This window comes from Bos indicus, chromosome 19 (assembly GCF_029378745.1).
Source record: "Bos indicus isolate NIAB-ARS_2022 breed Sahiwal x Tharparkar chromosome 19, NIAB-ARS_B.indTharparkar_mat_pri_1.0, whole genome shotgun sequence".
NCBI lineage: Eukaryota > Metazoa > Chordata > Mammalia > Artiodactyla > Bovidae > Bos > Bos indicus.
The window spans coordinates 45730583-45752167 of NC_091778.1; the positions used below are offsets into that span (position 1 = coordinate 45730583).

The following is a 21585-nucleotide window of genomic DNA, read 5'->3' on the forward strand; positions in this document are numbered from 1 at the left end:
GAAGCCGGAGCTGGGAGCACCGAGGCAGGGCAGCCATGGATCTGCCCCAGAGGGGCCATCTCCGGGTCAGAACCCGGGGGTCCCTCTGTACCCCGCCTCCCGCCCCCTAAGAACAGACGGGTCCTCGCAGCTCTCCAAGCAAGGGAGGCTGAGGCGGGTACCGCGAGGTGGACACCGGCGCGCCCCGCCCTGCACCTGCCGAGGGGGCCGAGGAGGGGCGGGAAGGCAGGTCCCGGGCGGGCGGCGCCTCTTTTGTCCTCGCGCCGCGGCGGCCCCGGCCCTGCACGGCTGGGGGGGCCCGCGGGGGGCGGGGGCGGGCCCTCGGCTCACGTGCTCGCCGCTCGGCTCTTAACCCTGCCCGCCGCCCCGCCGGGATGGCCGCGGCCGGAGCGCGCTGAGCCGGGCGCCCTCCCCGCCGCCTCCCGCCGGCCCGCGCCCACCGCCCGGCCGCCCCGCGCCCCCGCCCGCGCCGCCCGCAGCCCGCGCCTCCCCGCCCTCCGCTCCTCCCGCCCGCCCGCGCCGCGCGCCGCCGCAGCCCCGGGACCCTGAGGATTATGAGCGAGCCATGAGGCGGCTGCGGCGCTGGGCGTTCGCGGCGCTGCCGCTGCTGCTGCTGCCGCTGCTCCCCTCGCCGGGTGAGTGACCCCCGCCAGGCCCGGCCCCGGCGCCCCCTCCCTGCTCCCGCCCCGGGTTTTGCGGCAGTTTCTACTGCAGCCACCTTTTCTGCAGTGCTCGGGGTGACAGCCGGTCCAGAGCGCGGGGGGCGGGGGGCGGGGGAGGAGGGAGGGTGCAGGCACCCACCTGTCCCCATCTGGCCCCCACCGCGGCCAGCCCCCTGTCGCCGGCCGTGGAGTCTGCAGGTCTCTGCGGCTTCGCGGGGAGATGGGGTTGGGGGCGGGGGGGGGCAGTCGTGACGGCCGGGCTGGAGTGCAGCAGCTCCTGGCCCCTCTCCCCTTCTGCAGGGCAGCAGGTCCTCCCACCCAGAACCCCCGCACCCCCGGGATCCAAGGGCCACAGCAGAGTGGGGGAGGGGCGTGCCGTACCCACCCCGTGCCCTGGTCTCTTGCCCCACCGGTGGGCATCCGTCTGCAGCCATGGCCTTCTCTCCCCAGGTGTGGGGACCTGGGGTCCTGCTGGAGCTCTGCGCTGGAGGGTCTCTCCACACTTGGGGGGCCCGGAAGCCCCGGAGATCACTGAGCCCAGCCGTCTGGTGGGGGAGAGCTCCGGGGGAGAGGTCCGAAAGCAGCAGTTGGATACCAGGGTCCGCCAGGAGCCTCCGGGCGGCCCGGTGAGTGGGGCGGGCGGTGAGGCCAGGGGGCTGAAGCAGGCCTTAGAGCCCAGGGGCGACCACGGGGCAGCCTGGGCTTGGGCGCCTCCCCTTCCGTGCAATGGGCTACCCAGAGGGTGCTAGAACCCACTAGTGGGAGCACCTGCCTGCCCCTCTCCAGGCCCCCTCCCGTCAGGGTGGGGATTCCCTGCCTTCAGAGGACCCAGAAGGCCCCGGGCTCAGTCCAGCCTTGGTCAGCCTTCCACCAGCCCCCTCTCCTGTCCAAAGAAGCGATGCTACACCACATGGAGCTTGGGGAGGGCAGTGAGAGGCAGGAGGAAGTCAGCGGTTCGGGCTCCTGGGTTTCTGCCACAGCCACTGTCAATGGGCTTTTGGAGGGACCAACGTAGTGCTTACTTCTGCCTCAGTTTCCCCCTGTGCACTGATAGAACCGCTGTTCTCCTCCCCATTCTTACTGTGGGTGGGGCCTTGGGAAAATGTTCGAGGCCCCAGGCTCACTCACAAATGCCAACTCCACTCACCCCCTGTCCCTTTCAGCTGCCAGGCCCCTCCTGCCTCCCTGAGGAAGGTTAGAAATGAAGGAGATTAATTGCAATTAATAATTAATTAATATCATGTGAATAATAATCACCCAGATGGAATATTCATTCAGCACGCCTCGGCTCTCTAGGAGCTTGAAGCTGAAAGTTAGCCAGGCCAACAGGGGCGGTGAGGGCGGGATGGTGAGGCCTGGCAGAAACAGGAGGAGTAGAGAGACTCAGAGGAAGGGTACCACCAAGGTCTGGGAAGTTTTGGCAGCTGGGAGTGGTGGGAGGTGAATCGAGCTGGGCAGAGAGAGGAAGGAGGGAAACGGAGGCTAGCATTATGGATATCTGTCAGACTGGCATCTGGCCCTGCCTAATGTACTTGGTTAAAAGCCCTTAGGGGGGGTGGAGGGGGCCGTGGGGGTGCAGGGGAGCTAGTCGGGAAATGGAATGGAGCAGGAAGGCAGCATGCATAATAGATGGACCATCACTCAGGGCAGTGCCTGAGAGAGCAGGGGAGGGGGTGTTTAATGGTCCTGAGCAGGGAGGCCTGGGAGAGGGGCAGAGGGGAGGGGGAGAAGAAGGTGGGCTAGAAGGGAGGGTAAGGGGATGGAGGCTGCCCAGGCTCCCTGGCAGGTGGTAGATGGGCAGTAGGGATGGTCCCAGGGCCAGGGATGGGGTCATCCTGGCTGGGTTTGGTCCTCAGTCCAACGTTCTCCCCTGGTGGCCCCCTGCTTGTGAACCATGGCTGGGAGCTGACTTCTGTTGCAGGCTTCTGGGTCTCCTGATTGGTATCATAGGGGATGTCCAGATTGTAGGAGGGGCTGTTGCCACAGTGGGATCAGAGGACAGGGATGAGGGAAAGCTGGGGGGCCAGGGAGGAATGAAAAGTGGGTGGTCCTTCAGCTTAGTCCTTCCTGAAGAGAGAGTCACAGGCAGGATTCTGAGGTATGGTGGTGCCTGTGACAGAGGGGAGGTCAGGATGGGCGCAACTAGACTGTACGGGATGCACAGAGGATGGGGGAATCTCTTTGGGTATTGCTCTGCTGGGTGAGTGGCTGGCATGTGTGCCTGACCAAGTCTGAATAAGCCAAACAGGGTGTCTGGAGGGCAGGAGTGGAGGGTTCTGTGGATCTGTGGGGCAGTGGTCACAGTCACCTCCAGTGGGGATCTCCCTCCCTTCCCTTGGAGCTCACCTCAGCCTCCCCAGGAGACTGACTCATTGCCCTGCCTTGTGGGTACTTGTTTCCCCTGAGGTGGACTTCTCACAACTCTGTAAGGCGGGTAACTTTTGTCTACCCATGTTGCAGATACGCAAACTGTGGCTCGGAGATGTTAAGTAACTTGCCCAAAGTCAATGAGATCTTTAAATATATCTATATATCGATATATCTATATATAAATATATCTATATATCAATATATAAATCTGGCTACACCAGGTCTTAGTTGCAGCATGAGAACTCTTAGAGCTGGCATGTGGGATCCAGTTCCTGACCAGGGATTGAACCCAGAGCTTTAGGAGCACAGAATCTTGGCCACTGGATACCAGGGAAGTCCCAGTCAATGAGACCTTTATCAGTGGAGTGATTTTCTCCAAGACCAGGGCTCTTCCCATGGTGCCGTTCTGCACTCTCTGGATTTAGGCACAGGCGGCACTTTCCAACCCTACCCAGCACAAGGTGGAGGAGGACCAAGGGAGACAAGATGAGATTTCTGGAATATTCCCTCCTCACCGGAATGCCTCCCGCTCCCGCTGGGCATTTCTCCCTGGAGCACTTTTGGCCTCAGAACCTCAGGGGCTCTTGGTGGAGCCTGCGCAGCCCTGAGCCCGGTGTCCCAAAGGAAGTGCCCCCCAACCCCTGCCACTGTGTGGTTTTGTCCAACATTCTTGCACCCATCTGGGACCTCAAGCAAAGCAAGTTGTTGGGGCAGCAGCAAGATCTCCATCTGCTATGGGTCACATGGCGAGTTGGGAGACACATGCTGGCTGGCAGGGTGGGATGGGGGATCCGGGGTGCTCACCTGCTCCAGCCTTGGGCTGGCCACTGCACCTTTCTGAGGCCTAGCTTCTGGATCCCTCAAATCAAGATGATGAGAACATTCATCTCAGACCCACCCACTTCCAGGAGGTGGTGATGGGGAAAGTCCTGACTTTTGTGAGTGGGGACCAGGGAGAGGGAAGCTGGCCAGGAAGGAATTAGAAGCTAGAGAAATTAAAGCTTAAATTTACTGGGCCCTTGGTGGGACAGACACTGTTCTGCCTTTGTGTCTTATTAATTTATTACATCCTCAACCCAGTTCCAGGAGGTGAGGATATTATTATTCCCATTTCACAGATGAGGAAACAGGCACCGAGAGTGAAGTACTCCAGGTCACACAGCACTTAAGTAGCATGGTCAGACCGATTTCCAGGGCAGCCCTCTTAGCCAGCGCGTGCTGACCTCTCACTCAGGGGTACAGCAAAGAGGGGGCCAGGGGCCTCTGCCCTCTTTGCCACAGCTCTCTTCAACACCTCACTTCTGTCCAGTTTGCAAGCAGGCTGGGCCTAGGGCCAAGAGGTGGGGGAGCTTCTGGAAGTGCAGAAACTTGTGATCAGCGGGAGGCTGCAGCTGGGAGTGAGGTGGAAGAGTGAGCTGGGCTACAGTGTACAGTCGAGCTGGTTGTTCACTGCACAGGGGTACCTGGGTCAGTGGGCTGAATGAATTGGAGGCTATATGTGTTCTGAAGGGATCAAGCTGCTATGTGGGCTGTGCCTCCCCCTGGAAAAACCCAGCCTCCTTCAGAACAAAACAGAGGGCAAGATGTGAGTTAGTGAACAGAGGGGTGAAGGGTCCCAGGGCCGTGAGTCAGCTGGAGGAGGGGACCTCAGTCACTGGGTTGCGCTCCTGTGAGGGCTGTCCCGACCATCAGTTCCCACCTGGAAGCCCTTGACCAAGGGTGTGTGCTGCGGTGTTCATGCTGTCTTGCTGAAGAGGGTTGGGGGGGCAATTAAGCAAGCCTTAGTTCCCCTGCCCTTGCAAGATGGCAGTCATGGGCAGGGAGACATAGGCTGTGCCTGGAGCCCTAGCACCTGCCCTGGGCCAAGGCTGTGCTGTGGTTTCTGCGGCCAAGGTCACAGCTCTGCCCTGGGGTCAGAGGCAGGAGGGGGTTCCTGGAGGAGACTGGTGGCTGGAAGCCAGGGCTGGGATCTGCGCTGAGTCCAGCTTGCTCCAGGGAGGGCCATGAACCAGCCCTGCCTTGAGGTTGGGCAGAGAGAATTCATTCAGGAAGCTCAGTTTCCCTTTGAAAGGCTACACCTGTGGCTTGAGGCAGGACAGCTTCTGTGGGTCCTGGCTCCCCTGCTTCTGACTGAGTGACCTGGACAAGCCTTCTGAACCCTACCTTCCCCACCCATGAGATGGGGGTAACAGTGGTCCCTGCTTTGCCAGACTGCTGGGAGGATTAGAGGAGATGATGGGTGTCAGGGGTCCTGGGACCCGGCAAGAGCAGATGTTCAACATCTGTCAGGCCTGCCCTCCCTCCCGGGCCAGGTGTGGCAGGAGCGCTGGGTGCCAGAAACAGGAGCTAGGGTGTTTAGGGTTACCTGTCAGACTCCAGGCAGGTTTGCGGGGTGGGGGGGCAACATGGCAGGTGTCTTGAGTCCTCTCCAGCCAGACTAACCTGTGGACTTGGCCTCACCTAAGCACCCTCCTGATTGTCTAGAGGGACCCAGCTGCCCAGACTCTGTCCCCAGAGAGACTAATGACCCTATAAGGAAGTGACTCTGTCTTCAAGCATTTAGGTCAAATTCCATTATCAGAAATTGGCCCAACTGTGCTCACTCCCCAGGACTCCCATGGTCCTGCTGAAAAGTGGAGCCTCATTGCATCTTGAGTGACCAGGGCAGGGAATGGCGGGGGGGATTTCTCCCAGGTCGGGGCTCCTGCCTCTCTGGCTCCTCCCCATCTGCTACCACCAGCCCACATGGTTTATCCAATTCCTCAAAGCTCAGTTCCGCTGGAACATTGACACTTCTTTCTTCATTTATTATTACTAACCCTTGTGAGGTGGCTCAGACGGTAAAGAATCCACCTGCAATGCGGGAGACCTGGGTTCTATCCCTGAATTGGGAAGATCCTCTGGAGAAGGGAATAGCTATCTACTCCAGTATTCTTGCCTGGAGAACCCCGTGGACAGAGGAGCCTGGAGGGCTGGCAGTCCATGGAGTCGCAAAGAGTAGGACATGACTGAGCGACTAAGCACAACCTTTGTGAGAATAACATGTTAAAGAGGGCTTTCCTTTAGTCCTCATGACAACATCATTTTACCAGTGGGGAGACTGAGGCTCAGAGAGGGTAAGCAGCTCACTCATTCTTTCTGATGCCTTTCCTACAACATAAGTGTAGGGGCTCCTGGGCAGGAAAAAGGGCGGGTGCATCTGCAGCCCCAGGGGCCTACGTGCCACCCCTGTGAAAAGTGGAATCAGTGACCAAAGAAATCAGTGTGCCCGAGGGTCCAGGAATAGAGAGGAGCAGAGCCCTGTCAGAAGATCTGCTAGGGAAGAGATAGGCTACCCACTCCAGTATGCTTGGGCTTCCCTTGTGGCTCATCTGGTAAAGAAATCACCTGCAATGTGGGAGACCTGGGTTCAATCCCGGGGTTGGGAAGATACCCTGGATAAGGGAAAGGCTACCCACTCCAGTATTCTGGCCTGGAGAATTCCATGGACTGTATAGTCCATGGGTCAGAAAGAGTCAGACACGACCGAGCCACTTTCACTTCACTTCAGAGCCCTGTCGGCTGAGTGGGTGGAGGCTTGTGGTCACAGATGAGGGTGAGGAAGAGAAGGTCCTGTAAGAGATGGAGGTTCAGAGGGAGGGGTTCAGGTTGCTGCGTGAGGAGTAGCACCTGGATGTTCGAATTTTGGGGCATTTGGGAACCAGAAAGGCCTTTAACCTCCTCCCCCACAGGACTCTCCAAGACTCCTCCCCAAGATTCTACACCTCCCCATAGGTGTAGAGAGGAGCCCTGGTACCTGTATTGACATTCTAGAACTTCAGCAGGGTCTTTATCTCCTGACCTCTGCATTCTATCTGGTGGTGGGCAAGCGGATTCCTGGAGAGTGGACCAACTGGCAACAGGGAAACCTCGGGGTGGGCAAGGTCACCGCAGTCAGGTGGTCACAGAGGCCGTGAGCAACAGGAACACCAGCCTGAGGGTGAGCCTTGACCCAGTACCTCCCCCAGTGTGGCCCTGGGCCAGTCACCTCCAAGTATCCCTCCCTGGCACTTATAAAATGAGCACCAGACGGCCCGGGCGGGTTGAGATCAAATGAGCCTGAGCATGTGGGAGCCAGTGGCCGGGGAGCAAGAGGCAAGTTCAGGGCACAGGGTGGAGGCCTGGTCGGCTGTCACCAGCAGCTGGGTGCAGGGGAGGACGGCAGTCAGGGACACTAGGGGCTCCCAAGGGAGGGACTGAGGGATCACAGGAGAGGTCGGGGACGGGCCAGGCTGGGGCAGGAGCCCAGCCATGCTAGGAGCAATTGGGTTAATAGAACATGAGCTGAAATCTTAACTGAGGGTGGGCTGGGGGGGTTAGGACTCTGGTGCCAGCAGAAGCCCCCTTCCAGCCACCTGGGGTACAGAGGTCCTGGGGACTGAGGTGGGTTTGCCTGATCTTTCCCTTCCTGCAAACAAAGGGTGTCCCCATCGTGTCCCCCACATCGGCCAGGTCAGGCAGACCTGTACAACTATGCACTTTCCCTCCCCTTTCTCCTGGGCCTGCCTCCCAGCCCCCGCAGCAGCCCTGCACTGCCCCAGGTCCCCTCCTGGCCTGAGCCCTGTGTCCTGCTGGGACACAAGACACAAGCTGCTGGGGAGGCGCCCAGCCCCCAGTTAGGCCCTGCCAGGTGGGGAGGGAGACAAGGCCTCGGCAGGCTGCAGATGGGCTGAGGACAGAGAGAACCTGGGGTCTGCTCCCCTACTGATGTGACTGTCTCCAGAGGGGGTGGTCAGCTTGGTCCGCACAGAGAGAGGGGAGCCTGGTGGGTTAGCTCACCGACTTCTTAAGTGGGGGAGATTCTGCAAGCACCAGGGTCGCCCCTTCCAGAATCCTCTGAGCCCAGACAGCCTCTGCCACACAAGCCAACCTCACAGGCTTGCATCTAGGCTCCTCTTACCATTTTCAGGGGAAAAAGTCTGAACTCAGAGAATTTGCTGGATTATCCTTGAGGCCACCAGCTTCCGAGAGTGGAATCAAGGCAAGGGGCCTGGACAGGTTGCTCGCCTGGGTGGCCAGCATAGGAGCAGGGACAGAGGCTTGTCCCTGGGCCAGAATGAACAAGTAGAAACAGACCTAAAGGCAGGAGAGAAAAGAGGTGGTCCAGACAGGAATGGGTGGGGAAGGCAGAGAGGGTTTAAGTCCCCCAAGGGGAGAGGGAGGGCAGGGATGGGCCAGACCAAGGAGGTGGGGTACTGGGGACAGAGCTGGTCAGGGCCCAGGGACAGGGGAAAGCAGAGGTGATCCAGGCCAAGGTGAGGAGGAAGAAGCAGTGACTCCTTGTCCTTGACTTTCTATTTCAAGTCTAATCGATGCTCTAGGGGCTCAGGATGAGGCTTGGAGCTTCAGTCAACCTGGGATGGGGTGAGTCCGTGTCCTTGGGGCTCAGAGGGCTCCCGACCCAGGCTCTGGCCCTTCTGCACTCTCACCCTGATTCCCAGGGCCTCTCATGGACACTGGGCCACTTCTACCTTACCTCACCTTCCAGGTAAAAAGGCCCCAGAAGCTGATTCCTGAGGCTTGAGTCCCAGCTCTACCACTTCTTAGTCTTATGACCATGGGCAAGTTAGTTAGCCTCTCTGTGCCTCAGTTTCCCCATATGTCAGATGAGGATAACAGTAGCATCTATTCCGTTGGGTTGTTTGTTGAGAAGATCGAATATGATGATTCTTGAAGTAGTTTAGGCTCCCCAGGTGATGACGGGGTAAAGAATCCATCTGCCAATCCAGGAGATGCAGGGGGTGCAGGTTTGATCCCTGGGTTGGGGAGATCCCTTGGAGGAGGAAATGACAACCCACTCCAGTGTTCTTGCCTGGAAGATTCCATGAACAGGAGACTGGCGGGCTACAGTCTATGGGGCTGCAAAGAGTTGGACATGACTTAACGACTGAGCACGCACACACGTAAAGTATTTAGAACAGTGCCTGGCACATGCCAAAGGCTCATGAAGAGTAGAAGTCTAGGCAGTTGACCAGGAAGCCGCCTCGCTCCAGGCTACAGGGTTTTGTGACACTGGGGCTCCCCTCCTTCTTGTAACCTACTCCCCCCACAAAAAAAGACAGCCAACAAACTTCCTCACATCTGTACAGCTTGGTGGTGGGCCCCTCATCTGGGGATCTGGATTTTACCCTTCTTGAATGGACGGGCATGAGAAGAAGGCTCCAGCCTTGCTTAGGCCCTTCTCCTGCTTCCAGATCTCTTGTAAGACCTAAGGCTTGCGGTGGACATGGGAGCTGAGAAGGCCGACTCCCACTCAGCCCAGACTCTCCTGCCCCTTCTTATCTCAGGGTCGCTTTCCTTCCAGGCTCACTAGCTTCAGCTCTGGAGCCCCCACCCCCCACAGTAGCTGGGCGCCCAGGCCTGGGAGGGCAGCCATCTTGCTCAGGCCTGGTACGTTGCCATGACAACCTGGAGCCTCCCAGCCCCACGGCAAAGGCCCCTCTGAAAAATTTATCGGGAAAACTTCCGTGTTTAAAAATTAACCATGGGATTGAAATATTAAAGATGAGCTGCTTTGGGCGAGGCAGAGGGCAATGGACTTGAGGGTAGAGGAGCCAAGTTCTTTCCTCCAGACAGACTGGTATTTGCCCATCACCCCAGCTTCCAGTGGCCCTTCGATCAATTCTAACCCTGTCTGGAGCGTACAAAGCCTCCTCCATAAATGGAGGCTGGGGCCAATGTAGGGAGGGGGACATAGGGAGGAGCTGAGGGACCTGCTTCAGTGGGGCCCAGGGGTCACACTGCACCCCATCTCCTGTTTGCCTCTTTCCCATGGTACTTCTAGGGGTCTCCCTTTAGTCTACCTGGGAGTGGGGGTGGCCCTGCCAACAGCAGGGAGGGTCTGGTGTGAGGCAGTGGGCAGGCTGAGCTGCCTTGGTCCTTCCCTGCTGCTCCTGTAGACTGGCTCCAGGGAGGCACCTACACCAGAGAGCATGGGCTGGCACCCAGAGAGCAGGGAGGTCAGTGCCTAAGGATGCCCACACCTGCCCCTCCACCTCAGGAAAGGAACAGGGTCTTGGAGGAAGATGAGCTTAGAGGAAAGCATCTTCCCTCCAAATCAGTGGTCCCCACAGCTGCCGGGGCTGGGCCATCCCCTCCCCAGGGCTGCTCCCTGTACCCGGGTTTCCCTGGCCCCTCAGTTCCCACCTCCAGGCCTCCCCAGGTCAACTCCCCTTCTGCCTTCCCTCCTTTCTCCCAGCCTGTCCATCTGGCCCAGGTGAGCTTCGTCATCCCAGCCTTCAACTCCAACTTCACTCTGGATCTGGAGTTGAACCAGTGAGTGTGGCCTGGAGTCCAGGGGCTGAGCACTCCGCGGGTGGGCAAGGCATGGCCTGGGCTTGTGTGGCTGTGGGGGCTGGGGGCTGAGCTGGGGCAGGGGGCCTGGATCTGAGAGGGGTTGGGTCCCAGGCAGGACCCAGCCCCACCTTGACCCCCTTCTTCCTCCTGCCCACTCTGTTCCAGTCACCTTCTCTCTTCACAATACGTGGAGCGCCACTTCAGCCGGGAGGGGCTGACCCAGCACAGCACTGTGAGTGCCTTTGGAAGGGGTCAGGGAGGTGGAATGATGGGGAAGGTGGTCGGTGGAGGTGGGCTTGGGGGTATACTCTGCACTGGGGATTGGCCTGGCCCCTCCAGGATCAGAGTCCGGGCAGCCTGTCAAATGGTGTGGAGCTCTGAGCTCCCCTTGCCCAACTCCAGGGGACAGAGCCCCAGCCAGCCTGTCTGCCAGCCTGGAGACATTTCAGGACCCCCTAGTGCTCCATGGCCGGAATCTTGCTCAGCACCAAGGCTCCAGGAATTCCTGGCTCCCTGGGACCCCAGGGTCCCAGGCCCGAAGGCCCAGGGGTGTGAGCAAAGATAAATGAGTGTCTATAAATAGCCTCGGCCCTCCCCCTCCAGCTTGTTCAGTAACTGGAGCACAAGTAATTCTGCAGGAAGCAGAGGCGAGGGGGTGTCAGTCCCGTCTGACCCACGAGCCGAGCAGGGAGGACACACGCTGCTCAGTCCCTCACAGACCGCAGACCACGTGACCAGGGTGGTCCATGGAGGCTGTGGCATCTGTGAACACACTATGTGTGAAATGGTGTGTGTGTGTCGGGAGTGAGCCCATAGCTTTCATCTGATTAAGCAAGCTGATCCATGGTAAGCACTTAGAACACTGCCTGGCACACAGTAGGTGCTATGTGAATGTCATTTAGTCTTCTCAAAGAAGTCTGTGACCCCTGTACCAGCCCCAGTTCATGGTTAAGAGGCACTGATGTGCTCCAGGGTCCTCATGTTGTAGATGAGGTAAGGGAGGCCCAGAGAGGGCTAGGAACTTGCCCAGGGTGAAACAGCCAATTAGGAGCACAGCCAGAGCAGAGCCAGACTCCAGGTCCCCAGATTTCCAGCCACCTTCACACCACACGGGCAGCTTCAGTAGCCCTCACGCATCCTCCTGCCTTCATGCTGGGAAGGGGGCATGTCCATCACGCTCTCTGCTCCCCTAGGGTGCTGGAGACCACTGCTACTACCAGGGGAAGCTCCGAGGGAACCCCCACTCCTTTGCTGCCCTCTCCACCTGCCAGGGGCTGCAGTGAGTGTGGGGAGGGGCTGGGTGGTGGGAGGAGCCTCCAGGCCTGGGGCCGGTGGGGACGGTGGAGAGCTGCGTTTCTCTCACTGCAGTGGGGTCTTCTCTGATGGGAACTTCACCTACATCGTGGAGCCCCGAGAGATGGCCGGGCCTTGGGAAAACGCCCAGGTGAGCCCCTCCCCACTCGTCGTCCCAGTGGCTGTCATCTCAGTGGCTGCGGCTGCCTCCTTCCTCCCCCACCCTCCTCCGCCTTGGTAACCTCAGCCTCACTGCCCTTTGCAGCGACCCCAGCTCTGGTTCCCTCCTCCTATGCCCCCCAGCTCCAATGTCCCCTCTGTCCTCCAAGTAACCTCCCACCAGGCTCCAGTGTCCTTTGCCCCTATCTCTCAGGGCACCCCCAGGTCTTGACCCTGGAATCTGAGCATCTGGGAGACCAGATCCGACATGGGAGCTCCGGCCAGTGCTGGGTCACCCTGGGGTGGGGTGGGGGGAAGGGCAGGAGATGTCCCCCCACAATGCGGTTCAGAGCAGACCTGGCCAGCCCCCCCAAGAACTCATTTCCCCTCATTGCAGGGACCCCTTCCCCACCTCATTTACCGGACCCCTCTTCTCCCAGCCCCCCTCGGATGCAGGGAGCCAGGTAAGGGAGGGAAAGCGGGGCTAGGGAGGGGGCCGGCTGTGCCCCCCTCACCGGCACCCTCCCCCCAGGCTGCCTGTTTGCTGCCCCGGACCATCCTGCTCCTCTGAACAGGCCAAGGCTGAGAAGGAAAAGGCAGGTACGGGGGCCCGCACAGACCTCCCACTGCAGAGACCTCGGGCAGTGGTCCAGACAGGATATCCCCATCTGTAGCTGGGGCAAAGGAGGGCTCTGACTGATGTGGTTGGAGGTCAGAGAACACCCCTGGGAGGAAGCCCCCCACCCCACTCCCTAAGGCTAGTGTCTGCACACATCCCCGTCCTGGGCAAACCGAGGCTGCCTGTCCCATATCAAGGCTGGATGGGGCCCCCGCCAGTGGAGAGCTGGTACTGTTCCTGGCTGGAGCCCAGCCACTCTAGAGTCTGTCTGCAGCTTGACCAGACGTGGAGGGAACTGATTCCAAGTGCCCACCCTCCCCCTAGGTCCGCCGGGGCCACCCTACAGTGCACAGTGAGACCAAGTACGTGGAGCTGATTGTGATCAATGACCACCAGCTGGTATGTTCCCAGGCAGAGGGGGCGGTGACTTTGGGAGGAGGGACTGGAAGCAGCCCAGCCCTCTGCCCACCCTCTTTCCCAGTTCGGGCAGATGCGGCAGTCGGTGGTCCTCACCAGCAACTTTGCCAAGTCCGTGGTGAACCTGGCAGATGTGGTGAGCAGCCCTCCCTGCCTTCCCCTCTCCTCCCACGCCCCACACTAAAGCACATGTCCTTGGGGTGAGCGCTCGACGGCATAGGCAGCCTCTGACCCCAACTTCCTGCACGGACAGATTGACCTCCAACCCCCTCCTCATCTTCTCCCTTCTTGGCACAGATGTACAAGGAGCAGCTCAATACCCGCATCGTGCTGGTTGCCATGGAAACGTGGGCAGATGGGGACAAGATCCAGGTTCAGGATGACCTCCTGGAGACCCTGGCCAGGCTCATGGTCTACAGGCGGGAGGGCCTGCCTGAGGCCAGTGATGCCACCCACCTCTTCTCGTGAGTCCCCCACTCCATGGACCCTGCCAGCTTCTGTTGATCATTGCAGATCACAGAGTTACTGAACATGGCTCTGGGCCAGGTGCTCTTGCAGGGCGAGGTGACTGGGATCCCCTTGTACCTGCCCTTGCAACAGTGGCTGGTCATCTTCCCCTGCCTCTTAGGCTGAGGCCCCTTTTCCCTACCCTGTGACCTTCCTCTGCCCATTACCTCCCCTTCACCCTGCTCCCCCTTTCAAATGGTCCCAGCATCCCTTTCTCAGGGACCCAATGCCCTGGTATGGGAGAAAAATCTGATAAAAGGTCCTTGCAATTAGAGATGACCTGTTAGAAATCCTTCATTTGGCTTATGGGCAAATGAACCCAAAAGGGGAAAGGGCTTGCCTGAGTCACACAGGCTGACATGGAGGGCACTGCTCATCACCTCCCCATGGAGGGGCTCTGGTATGGGGGCTCACCTGTCTCCCCTCACAGCCCAGGCTAGCCACCAGGGAGAACAGGCTAGCCAGTTCTCCTGGCAACCCTCTCTCTTCCAGGGGCAGAACTTTCCAGAGCACCAGCAGCGGGGCTGCCTACGTGGGGGGCATCTGCTCGCTGTCTAGGGGAGGGGGTGTGAACGAGGTAAGCTGGGTGGGGGCGTGGCTGGGGTGGGGGCTTGGAGGGAGGGGGCTGCGAAGGGCATGAACATTGTGCCTTTTGGAGGGATGTAGACATCTTTGGGTTCCATCTTCTTCACCCCAAGTATGACAACATGGGGGCCATGGCGGTGACCTTGGCCCAGACGCTGGGGCAGAACCTGGGCATGATGTGGAATAAACACCGGAGCTCGGCAGGTATCAGTGAAGACCCTCACCCCCAGCCCAGACCCACATTCTAGAAGTGAAGAGGGTGTCCACACAAGGGGGACCGTCTTTTACCCTCCCTTACATTCACCTGGCTCAACTTGCAGGGGACTGCAAATGTCCGGACAACTGGCTGGGTTGCATCATGGAAGACACTGGGTGAGTTCTTGGGCAAAGGGAGCCGCAGGGTGAGCATTGGGTGACATTCTGGACCTGGCTACCTCAAGAGACCCTGCTCTCGGGACCACTCAGAATTCCAAGAAACGCAGTTGTCTGTGGACACTGTACAGGGAGACATACATTCCCTAGCCGGACGCCACAATTGTCCAGGCTGCAATATTCACAGTCGCCCACTGGGCGCCGCCAAAGCCTCGTTTGGAGGCCCCTCACCTCCTCGGCTCACAAACCTCCCTCGGACTCTCTCGGAGTCCTGAAGTTTCGGGGAGTCAACTGGAGCGGCATCCCCTGCCCACTGCCCTTTGATGGGCAGGCGGGAGGATTTTCGTGCAGTGTCCAAGCACATAGATCTTCAGCCTCCTCGAGACAGTGACCGAGTCCTCCGGTGCACCCCATCCCAATCTTGAGAAGGGGCGAGAGGGTGCGCCGGCGGGCACTCGGCAGCACGGTCCCCTCACCCCTACCCAGGTTCTACCTGCCCCGCAAGTTCTCGCGCTGCAGCATCGACGAGTACAACCAGTTTCTTCAGGAGGGCGGCGGGAGCTGCCTCTTCAACAAGCCCCTCAAGGTATAATACCAGCCGCAGGGCGAGGAACGTGGGAGCGGGGCTTGGGCAGGGTCCTGGCCAGACTCGCGACACGACACCCCATCCCCGCAGCTCCTGGACCCGCCTGAGTGCGGGAACGGCTTCGTGGAGGCGGGGGAGGAGTGCGACTGCGGCTCGGTGCAGGTGCGAGACGGGTGCGGGCGCCAGGTGGGAGGCGGGGGACGCGGGGGTGGGCGAGGGAGGGTCTGGGTGGGGAGGGTCAGGGCTCGCCTTCGGTGTCCCTCAGGAGTGCAGCCGCGCGGGAGGGAACTGTTGCAAGAAATGCACTCTGACTCACGACGCCATGTGTAGCGACGGTCTCTGCTGTCGCCGCTGCAAGGTGAGCGGTACCCGCCGCAGGGGCGGAAAGGCGGCGGGACCGGGAGGTACTGGGCAGAGTACATGTAGAGGGTGGGACTTAGGGAGGTGGGGCCGTAGGGGCGGCGGGGCTTAACGCGAAGAAAGCGCCAATGGGAAAGGAGAGGGGTGGAGTGTGCGGCACCCTACGTTCTATTGAAGGCGGGGCTACCGGGAGTGGGGCGGAGCACCTGATGATAAGTGGTGGGGTGGACGGAACCGTGAGCGGACCTGGGGACGGTGCGAGTGGGTAGGGAGAGGTCCGGGGCGGAGCCGAGGAGAGGGTGGGGCCGAGGAGGCGGGAAGACGCGGAAGTGCGTGGTTCTTGCTTGAACCCCGCAATGCATGCCTTCTCTAGTACGAGCCGCGGGGTGTGTCCTGTCGAGAGGCTGTGAACGAGTGCGACATCGCGGAGACCTGCACCGGGGACTCGAGCCAGGTCCGTCCGTCCCGGCTGCCCTGCGGACCCCCGAGCGAGGCGGCCACTATCTCCCTCCCCAGCCCTTCTCTCGGCTGCTGGCGTCGCCACCGCTGATCAGGCTGTTTCTCGTCTGAGATATGAGTTTTTCATGCCTCCTGGCTTTGCTCTTCCAATCATTCGACCAGTATTTATAGTCTGGCTAGATGCCTGGTGTGTACTAGGGATATCAGTGGATAATAATATTATTTAATGTCTAAATCCTTATTACATGCCAGTCATCGAGTACTCCCAGGCCTGTGAAGTAGGTGCAGAAAACTGATGGAGACTGGAGAGGCTTTGGGACCTGCTAAGCCATGTGATCTGAGTTCTCTGCTCTTGTCTTTGATATGGAGGGACCCTGGGCCAGAGCCCCTACCTGGCAGGCCTTTATTCTTCCCTGGAGCCGAACTTAGCTCCCAGTCCTGGGGCAGCTCTATTCAGTCCAGTGCCTCTTTCCACAGTGTCCACCTAACCTGCACAAGCTGGACGGTTACTACTGTGATCACGAACAGGTATGAAGGGATGGAAGCTCTGCCCTGTCTCGGTCTCTGGCTCAGTCCAGTGTCCTGTCTTGTCCTCAGTGTCTCTGTCCCTTGTCTCCTGATTGTCCCTTAGGGCCGCTGCTACGGAGGTCGCTGCAAAACCCGGGACCGGCAGTGCCAGGCCCTTTGGGGCCATGGTGAGTCTTTGGAGATGGGAGAAGGTATCTGGATACTGGAATTGAGAGGCTAGAGGGGGGCAGGCTCTGGCTGAACACCCCTCCAAAAGATATGCAGCTCCCCAGGATCTCAGTGACTCAGCTGGACTTGGAGTCAGGCCATTGTTGGAGAAGCAGGCCTGAGGTCTCAGGTGGGTTCTGGAGTGGTTACGGTGACGCTGGCCTCTTCTCCCTACAGCGGCTGCTGATCGCTTCTGCTATGAGAAGCTGAATGTGGAGGGGACAGAACGTGGCAACTGTGGGCGCAAGGGGTCAGGCTGGGTCCAGTGCAATAAACAGTAAGTTGTCAAAGCTTCTGGTTGGGCCATCCCAGTTTAGAGGCTGGGGCTCTGGGGCTGGGCAGGGATTTTTCAGAGATGGGGCAGGATGTTGAGTCCTAATGGGAGACTGAAAAATCGGGGGATGGGGAGAGGGCAGACATGAGGTCTGTAATTGGGTCTGAGGTCAGACTTGGGTCTCACTGTCTCTACATGAACAGGGATGTGCTATGTGGCTTCCTCCTCTGTGTCAACATCTCTGGAGCTCCTCGGCTGGGGGATCTAGGGGGAGACATCAGCAGCGTCACTTTCTACCACCAGGGCAAGGAGCTGGACTGCAGGTGTGGCTGGGACCATGGCTGGGGAAGGGGAGGTTGCAGCTGTGTGGGGGGTGGAGGGCAAGGGCAGAGGTTCGCTGTGCCATCTCCCCAGGGGCGGTCATGTGCAGCTGGCTGATGGCTCAGACCTGAGCTACGTGGAGGATGGCACAGCCTGCGGGCCCAACATGTTGTGCCTGGACCATCGCTGCCTGGCAGCCTCTGCCTTCAACTTCAGCACCTGCCCAGGCAGTGGCGAGCGCCGGATCTGCTCCCACCACGGGGTGGGTGTCTGGAGGCCAGGGATTGCAGGAGGGGGTTATAAGAGGGGACTGGGCCCTGCTTACCTGTACTGGCCCCACCCCACCTCTAGGTCTGCAGCAACGAAGGCAAGTGCATCTGTCAGCCAGATTGGACGGGCAAAGACTGCAGTATCCACAACCCCCTGCCCACGTCTCCGCCCACGGGGGAGACAGAGAGATATAAGGGTGAGGCTGGAACTGGCCAGGGTGGGGCTCTGTCTTTCTCATTCTCCATGCCTGCCCCGGCCAACCCTACCCTGCTCTCCTCCCCAGGTCCCAGCGGCACCAACATCATCATCGGCTCCATCGCCGGGGCTGTTCTGGTTGCAGCCATCGTCCTGGGTGGCACGGGCTGGGGATTTAAGTAAGACACAAATACGCCCCCTACACCCCCTGCATCCCCCAGGGTTATCAGAACCCCAGGCTGTTGGAGCTGAGGGGACCTCCCTGAGAGGTTAGCTAAACCAGAGCTCACACATTGCAAGCCAAGCCAGCCCACAGGGTCTTGTTTTTATATTTAAAAAAATCAGTTACTCAGACTTTTAAAACCCGGGGATTTTATGTTAAGAATCCAGATTTCCAGCTTCTCTTGAAAAATGAGAAGATTGGGTCCCCCTGTTCTTCAGTGCCTCCCAGCTTGGCCACAGAGCGGAGCTGAGCAGGGGCTGCCTGAGTTCCCAGTCCCCAGGCCCTAATGGCTGTTCTGTGGGCATCCATATTGGAGGCCCTCAAGCTGGTGTAACCCCTCACTGTACAGAGGACGGACCCGAGGCCCAGGGTCAGGCGGTGAGTTAGTTGCAGTCAGGACTCAAATGCAGGACTCCACTTCTGTAGGTTTTCCTGGACCTGCCCTTCTTTTGTTTCCTCTGAACCTGGGATAAACATCCCTGGACTTGTCATTAGCGTCTAGGGACAAAGGAATGTCTAGCATCTCTGGGGCCAGGTGTCTCCTGGGAGCCGGAGGCCCCTCCCTGGGAGAAGGGGAGGGTCACGGAAGGCTTCTTTTCCTTTCTCTGCCTCGCCTCGCTTTGGCTCCTGAAGAAACATCCGCCGAGGAAGGTACGACCCGACCCAGCAGGGGGCAGTGTGACGCCGGCCACGTTCTCCCTCCCGCTGTCCTTGTCTCCTCCATCTCATTCGTCACCTCGCATTCTGTTGATGGGGAGCTGGGGCCGGTTCCCCCACCCTTGCGGTCACGGCTGTCACTCCCGGGGTGGGAGAACCCCGCTCCAGGAAGAGAGTCCTCAACGTGCCCCGTGCCCCCTTCTCCAGCCCACTCACCCCTCAGGCCTTGGTACTTTAACTCCTGCCCTTCCAATGGTCAACCCACCTCTGGCCCCGTGGACCTGGAGCTGTGCGCGCCCCACCACCACCACTCCTCCCCAGGGAAGGGAGCCTACCTCTGCGTCCCATCCGTTTTGTCTTTCATGTTGCCACTGTCTGACCTCCCGCCAGACCCCCTCCCTGGCCAGCCTGTGACTCGCTGCCTCCAGGGCCCAGCACTGACCTCCCGGGGCCGGCTGAGGTGGGGGTGCTCTCCCTCTAGGCCCTGCCTCATATCTTCCCCTGATGCCCCCTCTCCGTTCCAGGTCCGGAGGGGCCTAAGTGCCACCCCACCCTCCCTCCGAGTCTGGCGCCCACCATCTCCGCCCAGAACCAGGAGGCTGCCCCCGCCCAGCCACGGAGGGAGGCACCATGCAAATGTCTTCCGGGCCCAGCCCTTCAACTCCTGGCCCCACAGGGGCTTGGGGCCGGGTCGTGGCCCTGCCCTCACACCACCAGGGTGGACTAGGCCTGGAGGGCATTTTCCTCATGGTCCCCCACCCCACCTCATGCGGCTTTGGCCTTGCACACCAACTCTCCTCCTGTGAATGTAGCCTCCATCATCACAGATTGCCACAGCTCAAGTTGGGCGGCGGGAGGGCACGCAGTCAGTGGTGGGCGTGGCCTGGGATGGCCCCGCCTCAAAACCAGGCAGCTGGGACCTCAAAACCAGGCAATTGGGACCAGGGAGGGTCTAACCTCTCTGGAACCTAGGGGGAGGGAGCTGACATCAACCTTTTATTTATTTTTTTTTTCTTTTTTTTTTTTTTTTTAACTGAATCTCAACTGATGAATGTAACTTTGGGGGTGCTTGGGCCAGGCAGCTGTGGGGATATTTCAACATTTTCAGGAGGGACTGAAGGAGCTGAGGCCTGGCCATCCCTCTGGCCCTTCCCGAAGGGGTGTGACTCTGGCCGTCCCCACAGGGGTGGTCACACCTGGCATCTTCTCACTGAACGTGGCAAGCCCGGCAGGGGCCCGGCAACCCTGCGCACCCCCTCCGCCCAGCCCTGCTGAGCTTGGAGACAAGTCCGAGTGCTGAATCAAACCAAAGCTGCCTGTTCCGTGCCCGAGGCCTAGGTTATGGGTACGGCGACCACACGTCCCAGATTGTCTTCAATTCCCAAACAGTCGTCCTGCTGTCCCTGCCAGGACACATGTATTTGGGAGCAGGGTAGGGTCCTAGAATATGTAGTCCCTGAAATAACATGGCACCTTCCCCCTTTCAAGAAGGGTGATGCTGGGGCTGACTCAGGGTTTAAGTGCCCCTTGGCATGGCCTGGAGGTCCCAGGCCATCTGCTGGGGGAGCACTGTCCCAAGGAGGGAAGGCCAGGGGTGGCCCAGTGCCTGGAGGGTTAGGGGCTCTGCCTGTGATGTGCAAGAGGAAGTAGGAAAAGGCAAGTCTTAACGTTTGATCCTCAGCTTCCAGAAACGTCCTTAAGGCCCTGTCAAGCCCATTCTGCTCCTTAACCCCATTCCAGGGCCAAGTAGTAAGTTTACAGTCATTTTCCCCATTAGTCCTCTGATCTGATCCCCACTGCAGCCAAACCTGAGGCTGAGGCTGGGCAGAATTCCTCAGTCCCCCCACAAACACGGTCCTGCCCATGGCCTTTCCTCATGACCTTCACTTGGGACATAGGAGCTCTGGCTCCTTGACTGCTAAAAACCAGCCGGCAGGGGCAAGCTGGGGATCAAGCTACCTTCTGGATGAAAGCCACAAATGAATGGAGCTCCTCTGCCCAGGGATACCCCTGAGCCTCCCCAGGGGTTTCTGAACACCCCCAGGGTCTTTGAGCTGCCTGTCTTAGTTCCTCTGGGGCATCTTTGAGGAGGAATCATGGAAGAAATGGCTCCCAGTTTATCTGTACCACGCCTCAGGGCAAACTGGGGACTGAGGCCCACTGACACCCTTTAAGGTGGCTGGATGCATCTGCAGTGCGGTCCTTGATACTGAGCTCCAGCTGGCACTGCCCAAGCAAGGGAGTAGGTGGGGTACCCCTCTGGCCAGTTCTGCCCCACCAGCCAGCCACACAAGCTGAGGCGGGGTCGGGAAGCTAAGGGCTGGGTTTTGCACTATTGCGGGGGTACCTTAAGGCAGCCTCTTGTGGTACTCACGTGCACACAGGTGGCGATGCATCTGGCACAAGCATTTGGATCCACATCTCCGCACAAGCGTGAATACCTCTGCACACACGGGCACGTCTGTGTGTGCGTGCACATGGGGTGGGGATGGGGTGTGGAGAACCCAAGACTTCCTGTGACCAGTCCACCTGGCTCCCAGCTGTCCGCATCCTCCTGCCCCACCCTGGCAGCCCCCACCCTGGCGGTGCCCAGGGAGGGGTGGAGGCACACTGACGTGGGCCTGGAACTGGCTCCAAACAGCATCCTGTAAATACGTCATCTGGGGCTCGGGGTGGGGAGGCAGGGACAGGAACGTCCATTAAAGATCACGTCCCAGGGCTTCCACGGAACTCACACCAGCCTGTGTCTCCTTTCTGTGAATGACCACACTGTGGCCAGGACCCTCCCCTGTGCTCCGTGGCCCTGGAGGGAGTGTGATGACTGGACACCAAAAGCGGGAAGGGAGCACCCAGGACTGGGCGCTGGGAGACTGGAAAGAAGGAGCATAGTTTTCCATTCCCAGCCAGGAAATAGGCACCGACTGGGTGGAGGGCCTGGCCCTTCCGCTTCCTCACTCTCCCAACAAAGAGAACTGTCCTTTCCAGTTTCAGCAAAGTAGATGGGAGTTGAGCAGGAAAGCATCTTAGCAAGAGGCAGAAGACTCAACTTCCCTTTTATGGTTGAAGCCAGACTCTCCTCACCTCCCAAAAGAGTCCAGAAAGCTGGATCAAACTGCTCTCTGGTCCCAAGGGTGCTGTGCTTTCATTTCAGGCCTTCAGAGAATTGACTCTTGCCTCACTGTGCCT

General features: G+C 59.4%; 1 protein-coding gene across 3 annotated transcripts; it reads left to right on the forward strand.

Annotated features, from left to right (window-relative positions):
• Positions 1-496: 496 nt before the first annotated feature.
• On the forward strand, positions 497-21133 carry ADAM11 (ADAM metallopeptidase domain 11). 3 transcript variants are annotated; one of them, XM_070773633.1, is made up of 27 exons: positions 497-635; positions 1113-1288; positions 10270-10346; positions 10533-10599; positions 11561-11646; positions 11736-11811; positions 12217-12283; positions 12352-12419; positions 12763-12837; positions 12920-12991; positions 13153-13319; positions 13855-13939; positions 14061-14151; positions 14268-14319; positions 14806-14905; positions 14996-15067; positions 15171-15263; positions 15639-15719; positions 16202-16252; positions 16356-16419; positions 16637-16736; positions 16937-17056; positions 17148-17316; positions 17406-17520; positions 17608-17698; positions 18376-18393; positions 18924-21133. In XM_070773633.1, exons 1-27 carry the CDS (start codon positions 566-568, stop codon positions 18937-18939), a joined length of 2319 nt encoding a protein of 772 aa, XP_070629734.1. In that variant the 5' UTR covers positions 497-565; the 3' UTR covers positions 18940-21133. The 3 variants fall into 3 exon arrangements, with proteins under 3 accessions (XP_070629734.1, XP_070629732.1, XP_019838182.2); XM_070773631.1 differs by having other exon boundaries at positions 18376-21133; XM_019982623.2 differs by lacking the exons at positions 497-635; positions 1113-1288; positions 10270-10346; positions 10533-10599; positions 11561-11646 and having other exon boundaries at positions 12352-12415; positions 18376-21133.
• Positions 21134-21585: the final 452 nt, after the last annotated feature.

Coding starts and splice junctions, on each gene's coding strand:
- ADAM11 (XM_070773631.1), top strand. CDS start 566: ATGAGGCGGCTGCGGCGCTGGGCGTTCGCGGCGCTGCCGCTGCTGCTG. Junction 13,320..13,854: donor GATGCCACCCACCTCTTCTC/GTGAGTCCCCCA, acceptor TCTCTCTTCCAG/GGGCAGAACTTTCCAGAGCA. Junction 17,521..17,607: donor GGAGACAGAGAGATATAAGG/GTGAGGCTGGAA, acceptor TCTCCTCCCCAG/GTCCCAGCGGCACCAACATC.